The sequence below is a fragment of the Rattus norvegicus genome, chromosome 1 (assembly GCF_036323735.1).
Source record: "Rattus norvegicus strain BN/NHsdMcwi chromosome 1, GRCr8, whole genome shotgun sequence".
Taxonomy (NCBI): domain Eukaryota; kingdom Metazoa; phylum Chordata; class Mammalia; order Rodentia; family Muridae; genus Rattus; species Rattus norvegicus.
Genome location: NC_086019.1, coordinates 30,755,299 through 30,764,484, shown reverse-complemented (window position 1 = coordinate 30,764,484; position 9,186 = coordinate 30,755,299). Strand labels below are relative to the sequence as shown.

The following is a 9,186-nucleotide window of genomic DNA, read 5'->3' as shown; positions in this document are numbered from 1 at the left end:
TGAGTGGTGGTGCGCCTGCGCTCTGCAAACGCGGCGGTGGCATTACCTGTGAGATAGGCTGTCAGCTTAGCTGATGGGCTTTGCTCCAGGGGTAAGTGAGGTACCAATGTCCTTAAAGTGCTTCTTGGGTGGTTTTTCTTGTTTGCCAAGACACTCCGGGCCCGAGGATCCGGACAGATGAAAGTAGGGTCCTAGTGGAAGCGAACGCAAGCTCCATAAGAACCCATTTTGTTGGGCGCTAGAATCTCAAGAAATGGGCGGGCTACCGCCCTGAACTTCTGTTGTGGGTAGGAATGATCCCTTGGTGGCTGGACAAGGAGCAGCTGCACTGAGCTACGCAGAATCCAGAATACTGAACTAGAAAGTATATCCATCGCTTTCATCTTCGTTAACAGCTGCTGGAAAGCTCGGGGACCGGCCTGTTGTCATCCTGAAAGCTATCGCAAACGCACTCAGATTTAATCACTTTCAGAGAGTTTTTTCTAGCGAATATAGCTGAAATTTTCGGTGGAATTAAATGGCATAAAAAGTAAACCAATAATTGTAATTTATATGGGAGCCTTGACTGCCTTCAAGGCTTTTGCTGTCAGCTGGGGCTCCCCATCAGATATCTGAGAGATGGCTGGCTGTACATAGTAGGAGGTTTTTCAAAGTTACCTGTTTAAAAAAAAAAAAAAATATATATATATATATATATATATATATATATATATATATAAAATCTACCAAACTTAATTCTATGGTTCCTATAAGCCATCAAGTTTTGAGCCATGTATTTTGGCTATATATTTATTGCTCATAATTGCTCATCTTTACATGTTAAAAAAGGTTTGTTAAAAACACTAAAACTTTCAAAATTTGGGTTGAATTACATATTTCTGACATGCATCTTGGTTAACTATTTTGTGTTTATTGTATTTTTTACATATAGGCAAGCTGGATGTTTTTATAACTTTACATTATGAAAATACCCATCTAATATGGGTACTTTTTTATTTTATTTCTATTTATTTAAGACAGAGACTCTATATAGTTCTGACTACCCTCAAATTCACTATGTAGACTAGGCTGTCTTCAAACTCAAAGAGATCAGCCTGCCTCTGCTACCTTGACTTCTGAGATGAAAGGCATGCACCACCTTGCCTGGCTAGTTTGTAAACTAGTAAATTCATATTAATACTGGTCTCCAGCCTTGTTTGTGAGTTATACCCTAATATGAAGCAAGGGATTTCTGTAGTCCTCTGATCATGACCCACATGTAAGAAACTTCTCTTGGATTTCTGTCTGTGGAAAACTGCTCATTCTTCAAACCACAGCTCATATAAAGCAAATGCCTATTGTAGATTCACTTTTATTGTTTTATTGTTATCTATGTACAGCTGTATTAAAGTCTTACAGAGACAACCAATATGAAACATGTACAGTCATGCATCACTAACTTAACAATGGAGACAGACTCTGAGAAGTGTACTAATAGGGGATTCCAGTTTTATGTAAATCCAAGAGAGAGCTGAGTCTGCTCTGACATTAAGCAATATTAATGTAGAACTAATATATGTGTAGCTCATTGCCAATCCATAATTTTTTAGGATTTGGGATGGTCTGTGACCTATTATAAGTAATCAGTATAGGCACTCAAATGCTTACGAATCATACAGAAGCATCTCTCAGGTACTTTTAGAATGTCTAGCCAATCAACTGTGCATGTCGAGACGCCTTCTTTTGGTTATGTTACACACGAGGTATTAATCATTTACAACAACCGTACATCTGAACCTGAAGGGAGAAATCACCACATTCTCCTTGTACTTCACCTGAGACACAGTGTATTCCTCCCACACTACATTGCAACTTCTTGATGCCATGGATGCCAGGCAACACATAAAGTGAAAAACAGTTTCTTAACTAAAAAAAATAAATAAATAAGTGATATGATCATAATAGCTATACTCTTTCTCTTATATAGTTAGTATCTTTTTCATTTTCTTCAAGGTCTAGCTCCATGAATAACTTAAACGACCCCCCAAATTGGAATATCCAGCCCAATCCCAGGGCTGATGGGGGTGACGGAAGCAAGTGGAATTATGCTCTGTTGGTGCCAATGCTCGGATTGGCAGCGTTTCGTAAGTTATGGTTTTCTTGACTATTTTGTTTTCTGGTCCAAAATTATGCCAGGAATGGGTTGTTACGTGGGCCGGACAGCAGAAAATCAGCTTAAGGACTTGACCAATACAGTGCAGTTTTATCCTATACAATGACTCTGTGACAGAGTTAGTCTTTTTGATCCTGTTTACCTGTTCCTAGAAGGTAGCATATCTTGTGAGGATTAAATGAAGCAAAAGCATTTGGTGTGGGTTAGGTTTAATAGGCTTTAACTTTCTTCCATTGCTTCACTATTCTAAGGGGACCTCTTTTCCTTAATTACCTTCCTCGGGACCTACAGAGAAACTGACCTGAAAGAAAACCAGTTAGGATGTATGCTTAGTATCTTTAAAGTCAGTATTTGGGTGAGTTTGCCCATGAAAAAAGAACTACTCTACAGGCTAGAAATCCTCACATTTAAATTAACTAAACACCACTGAGACTCTTACCAGTCATAGGCGCTCCCTCTCAATCTCTCTCTCTCTCTCTCTCTCTCTCTCTCTCTCTCTCTCTCTCTCTCTCTCTGTGTGTGTGTGTGTGTGTGTGTGTGTGTGTGTATGTGTGTAAAATCTGTGGGCGTAGTGTAGGAAAGAAAATTGGAGAAAACTGTAGTCCCTGTCTTTACCTGTGATGGGAACACATCACTGATGTAGAACTGGCTTATGTTTATTCATGTCTTGTGGTCCTGGTTGTCATCTAAGAAAAAGAACTGAAGATTAAGTAAATCAAAAGCAAATACCGTCCCATATGAGTAGTGATCATTTCTGTACGGTAGTTTCTATGTGCCTGAATTTCTCAGTTCAGAAGTTTACCATGGAGGGAGTGAGGGAATCTAAGCATTTCCTGCAGCCAGTCCAGGACTAAACTAGAGGATGCCATCTAAAGGCTCCTGCCAGTCATCCTCTCTCAGCGCACTAAGCATTAAAAGGTATCTATTGCTGTGGATCTTTGAGTAGCTGGGAAGCCTTAAAATCACGTAACGATTATAAGTGGATTCTCCTCCTCACTGGTATTAGTCACTTTGAGTGAGTGAGTTAGCTTTGAGACTAGGAGAGGCCCTTTCATTTGCCTTGAATTTTTCAGATTTATGTGTAGCTTTAATACCAACTCATAACCTCCAAATTGATGCTTTTCCTTTATGTTTGTTCAAGTTGCTAAGTTTTGTACTGAGAAGGGTTGAAGAATGTTTTATGTCTCTGTATTGATTATCCTGGTTTCACAATGTATTAAGGGATAACTGTTGGGTTTTTGTTACTTGAAATCAGGGTCTCACTATACTGGCCTCAAACTCGCAATCTTTATGCCTCAGCTTCTCAGTCCTCAACATTATAGGTGTGGGCTAGGACAGCCTAAACCAGGGGTACATTTTTACCCTTATATTCTCATAAGGGTTTTCTACAAGTAAGTTACCATAGGTTTGAGAAGGTATATTGCAACATGCAATATCAACTAGCCTTCATTATGATCTTGAATAACAGCAGATGAATACCTTACTTGACTAACAACCATTGATGGATGAGAATCTACTTGTATTCTGATCATTTAAATTTCACAAACAATCCCCCAGCCCTGCTTCTTCCTTTCACCATCCCTACCTCCCTCCCTCCCTTCCTCCCTCCCTCCCTCCCTTCCTCCCCTCCTTCCCTCTTCCTTCTTTCCTTCCTTTTGTGGTTCTGATGATCAAGCCAGGGACTTTGTATACGCTAGACAAGAACTTTATCACTGAGCTACATCCATAGCCCCAAGTTTTATAACTCTTAATACAATTCAGAAACTTGTATGGTTGTGCTTACTTTGAAAACTCTGTGGTATTTTGGCAGGCTTATATCTCCTTGTCTCTGCTGTGCCTTCTTATTCCCTGTCTCTCTGTCCATGTACCCCTTCCTCTCTCATCCCTCTCCCTCTCCTACTTTCTCTTCTCTTGTGTAGTAAAGAAACTATCTTATATCTAAAAGTGTAGTGTCTGGTATAACAAGCTTAATCACTTAGTACAGCTCAGGTCAGTCAAAAGAGACAGTTTTAAAAAAAAAATATTTATTTATTATGTATACATCATACAGCTTTCTGCCTGCATGTACGCCTACAGGCCAGAAGAGGGCATCAGACCTCATTACAGATGGTTGTGAGCCACCATGTGGTTGCTGGGAATTGAACATTGAACTCAGGACCTCTGGAAGAGCAGTCAGTGCTCTTAACGGCTGAGCCATCTCTCCAGCCCCCAAAAGAGACAGTTTTGAGGTCATTGTAGACCACATACAATTGTGAAAAGGGACACAGAGAGATAATATTGTTTACTCAGTTTTGCTAGTGGTTGCTTCATGCAGACTCAGCGTGGGTCTCAGGGTCTTGTTTTTGTCAAGATAACATCACATTTTGAAAGGACAACTATTACTTCATAGCCACACTTTCCTCTGAAACCTAATAACCACTTATCTAGGAACCTATTGGTTCAGAATGTTATGTAACTAGAGATTTGAAGTTATGTGGCTGTCTTAAAGTCTTCCTCAGATAACACTAAAATCTGATCTTTCTGGGCTTGGTACAACTTTTCCTTCTTTCTTTCTTTCTTTCTTTCTTTCTTTCTTTCTTTCTTTCTTTCTTTCTTTTTTCTTTCTTTTTTTTTTTTTTTTCTGTTTTTGCTTTGACACCTGCACAGTTTGCATGTTCAGGCTGGTTTTGGGCTTGGAATCCTCCCCTCGCTCAGCCTCCCAAGTACTGGGTTTACAAGGACTTGCTACCAAGTCCAACCTAAGGTTGAACTTCTTCACCTAACAGCAAACCCACCAGACTTAAGCTATAAAGAGATGATAACTGGGCTTCCAATATTTGAAACCCATCCATAATTTTTTTTTAAATATTGGCAATGTCATGGAATAGTGAGGGAGAGCATATAACTGAAAGTAAGGAAAACAGTGATAAATTTTTCCAGCCACAAATGTTAGACACTAGAACAGAGATGTCATATGTGCTGCCTTAAGTGCCCAGCACTGGTCTGATTTAGGACTTTGCCTATTTTGTAATCTACATTGATTTAATGTCTTAGTCCCTTTGAACTCTTAGGCTTTTACTGAAATACTATCATTACTGTGTTATGTATTTTCTTTAAGTAATCATAGGGTTTTGGTTATGTCTCTTCACATGTCTTCGTCATCTTTTTTATTTATGTCAGGTTGGATTTGGTCTAGGGAATCCCAAAAAGAAATAGAAAAAGCAAGAAGAGCATATCATCAGCAAACAGCTGCTTTCCAGCAGGATCTTGACGCTAAATACCACGCTGTGATCTCGGAACACCGGCGCGCTGTTGCTCAGCTCTCTTTGGAACTGGAAAAAGAGCAAAACAGAACAACCAGCTTTCGAGAAGCCCTTATCTCTCAGGGGCGTAAGTTGGCAGAAGAAAAGAAGCTTCTTGAACAGGAACGGGCTCAGATCATACAAGAAAAAAGCCAGCGTCAGCCTCTGAGACGTGCCTATTTGAGCTGCCTGGAAGAAGAGGATGAGTGGCAGAGGAGAGCCCAGCTTGTGCTGAAGGAGGTGGGAGAAGCTCTCGAGGAACGCCAAAATATCTACTGTAGCCTGATTCTTCCCCGTAGTGCACGGCAACAGCTAGAGAAGAGCTTACTGGTGCGCACATCTGCTGATCCAGTGGCTGCCGACCTAGAAATGGCAACTGGCTTATCTGACATATTTAAGCATGATAAGCATTGTGGAGATGTCTGGAACACCAACAAACGCCAAAATGGGAAGCTCATGTGGATGTATCTTAAATATTGGGAACTACTTGTTGAACTTAAAAAATTTAAAAAAATAGAGAAGGTCATATTAGGAAAATCAGAATGAAATGAAACTCAAGGCCAGAATGGGTCATTCACCATGGCAGTCTGCATTCGGTCTCTGATATTTACTCTGTTCCTTTGCTACCAAAAGTGGCCCAGAACAGCTACCCTTTGTGAGAACTCAAGTCTTTCCACCTTTTGAGCAGTGCAGTAGGGCCTTAGCAGATAATGTTTTTTTATAATGCTATGCAGCTATTAGAGATACTTTTTTTTTAAACATTTTGAGCTGCTAATAGTTAGCAAAACAAGCACAACTATGCATTTTAGTTCTAGGGGAAAGAAAAATACAATATTACTCTAAGAAATGTTCTGCAGTTTTATCTCTCTAATAATTGTTCTCCCTTTTCTGATTCCATAATATAGTAGTTATATTACCAAGATTTATCTTTTTGGAACACCCACATACACACATACCAAAACAAAACAAAACAAAACAAAAAACACCACCAAATATTTCTTATGCCCAGACAGTGCCCCAGTGAATATTTAGAATTGAGCTGGTCAATAAGCATGTTATTTATTAGCAATGATATGCAGTCAATATTATTTGTCATTTAAAAGTAATAGTGTTGCTTTTTGTGTGACTCTTTACTATTCTTTTGAGACAGTCTTACTGCATAGCCCAGGTGGGCCTCATATGTGTAGTCTTCCTGCCTCAGGCTCCCAAGTGCTGTGATTACAAGGGTGGATTACACTATTGGGTTGATAATTTTGCATGTATTGATAAGTACTTATAATGCATTTACATACAGCTTATATGAGTTGACCCTTTGTACATAACTCATATAATCCTTACTCTGGTTTTATGGGCTAAGTACTATTATCTTGTAAATGGTAACTTTTCAAGAGACCCAGATTCTATGACTTGCCATGGTTTCTAAGACTCCACCTATAGTTGCCCTCAGGACTAGGATTTATGATAGCAAGAAAGATAAAATCAGCAGAGAATAGGCATGCAGAAGAGTCTAGAGGGAGCCTGATGGAGCCACCCAGGGTTACACTGTAGAATCACAGGAAGCACTGTTCAGTTTAGGAGTATTACTAGAAACATGACAAGTTCCCAGGAGAGCTCACTGGGGACTATCAGGATTTTAGTAGAGGGAGGGCTATTCATGTGACCCTTCATACAGTTCCATTCCTACAGGAAGGCAAGTGCTAGAGATCACTTGTAGTCTGTAAGCAGTCTACGTGTGGTGAGCCACTCTTGCTAGTTACTAGTCCTGGAAACTCCCAGCATCTAGACTCCTGTGAACTAGCCGTGTGTGAGGATGCACTCCGAAGTCTGTTAAGTGAGCTTTTCCACAGAGCCTTATTTTACAGAGGGTGGGATCTGGAGCCTCGATATGGAGAAAGCAATTTGTCTAAGTCATAGGTAGAATTTTGTTGGAATGGATGTGAGCTGGGTGTCTGACTCACAGGTGTGGGACCCTGTGTGTGTGCGTTATTTGTCAGTGGCCATGAAGGAAGTGAATAAAGTGGTCAGCTTGTGTTTAGATCCTATATTTCACCCTGCGCATATCTTACTGTATAGAGAGATAGCAAACTTGAAAATGCTTACCCAGAAAACAGTTCCTTTATAGAGTGGTTGAGAAGCACTTAACTCATGCGTCTTTGTTTGTTTGTTTGTTTGCTTGTTTGTTTTCTTTTTATTGGATTTTTTAAATTTACATTTCAAGTGTTATCCCCTTTCCTGGTTTCCTGTCCATAAACCCCCCATCCCATCCCACCTCCCCCTGCTTCTATGAGGGTGTTCCCCCCACTCACCCTGCCCCCGTCAGCGGGGACCCAGTTATTTGTGGGGGTCAAGGGGGACCCATACCTGCGGGAGAAAGGGCGAGAAAGAGGAGTGAGACCAAGCAGTGTCCTTGTCAAGGTCTGTTTTTTGAGGGGAATGTACAGCATTTAAAGCGCTTGAAGTAGGAACTGAAGCTTAGGGCGGGGGAGTACTGGGAAGTGCCCAAGGACATAAGGTGAATCTCTAAACTGCAAGATATCCTCCTTAGACAAAGAGGCAACAGTCTTCCGGGGACATATCTTTCTTTGAAAAGGTCAAGCCCGGGGTTGGGGATTTAGCTCAGTGGTAGAGCGCTTGCCTATCACGGGTAAGGGCCTGGGTTCGGTCCCCAGCCCCGAAAAATAGAAAAGAAAAAAAAAAAAGAAAAGGTCAAGCCCCTCCCAGGAATCTGCTCACGGCAGGGTACCTAGTCTGGCAGTCCGGTATAGAGAGATAGCAAACTTGAAAATGCTTACCCAGAAAACAGTTCCTTTATACAGTGGTTGAGAAGCACTTAACTCATGCGTCTTTGTTTGTTTGCTTGCTTGCTTGTTTTCTTTTTATTGGATTTTTTTAATTTACATTTCAAGTGTTATCCCATTTCCTGGTTTCCTGTCCATAAACCCCCTATCCCATCCCACTTCTCCCTGCTTATTCCCTCTCCCTGAGCATATTTCCCCCACTCACCCCTTACCACCTACCCACCCTGACATTCCCCTACATGGGGGCATTGAGCCTTGGCAGGCAGGATGAAGGAATTCTCCCACTGATGCCCAACAAGGCCATCCTCTGCTACATATGCAGCTGGAGCCAGGGGTCTGTCCATGTGTAGTCTTTGGATGGTGGTTTAGTCCCTGGGGGTTCTGGTGGTTGGTATTGTTGCTCTTATGGGGTTGCAAGCCCTTTCAGCTCCTTCAGTCCTTTCTCTAATTCCTCCACTGGGGACGCTGTTCTACTTCAGTGGTTGGCTGCGAGCATTCGCCTCTCTATTTGTCGTGTTCTGGTAGAGCCTCTTAGGAGACAGCTACATCTGATAGAGGGCTTATATCCAAAATATACAAATAACTCAAGAAGTTAGACTCCAGAGAGCCAAATAACCCTATTAAGAAAATGGGCTACAGAGCTGAACAAAGAATTCTCAACTGAGGAATATCGAATGACTGAGAAGCACCTAAAGAAATGCTCAACATCCTTAGTCATCAGGGAAATGCCAATCAAAACAACCCTGCCATTCCACCTTATTCCAGTCAGAGTGGCTAAGATAAAAAACTCAAGTGACAGCAGATACTGGTGAGGATGTGGAGAAAGAGGAACACTCCATTGTTGGTGGGATTGCAAGCTGGTACAACTACTCTGGAAATCAGTCTGGAGGTTCCTCAGAAATTTGGATATAGTACTACCTGAGGACCCAATTCTGCCTCTCCTGGGCATATACCC

The 9,186-nt window shown here is 41.2% G+C and overlaps 1 protein-coding gene across 1 annotated transcript; it reads left to right on the top strand.

Moving 5' to 3' along the window:
• The first annotated feature begins 11 nt into the window (after positions 1–11).
• Positions 12–7,475, top strand: Ccdc127 (coiled-coil domain containing 127). Its single transcript, NM_198766.2, has 3 exons — positions 12–91; positions 1,993–2,123; positions 5,312–7,475. The coding sequence occupies exons 2-3, from the start codon at positions 2,003–2,005 to the stop codon at positions 5,977–5,979; spliced, it is 789 nt and encodes a 262-aa protein (NP_942061.2). The 5' UTR covers positions 12–91; positions 1,993–2,002; the 3' UTR covers positions 5,980–7,475.
• Positions 7,476–9,186: the final 1,711 nt, after the last annotated feature.

Coding starts and splice junctions, on each gene's coding strand:
- Ccdc127 (NM_198766.2), top strand. CDS start 2,003: ATGAATAACTTAAACGACCCCCCAAATTGGAATATCCAGCCCAATCCC. Junction 2,124..5,311: donor GCTCGGATTGGCAGCGTTTC/GTAAGTTATGGT, acceptor TATTTATGTCAG/GTTGGATTTGGTCTAGGGAA.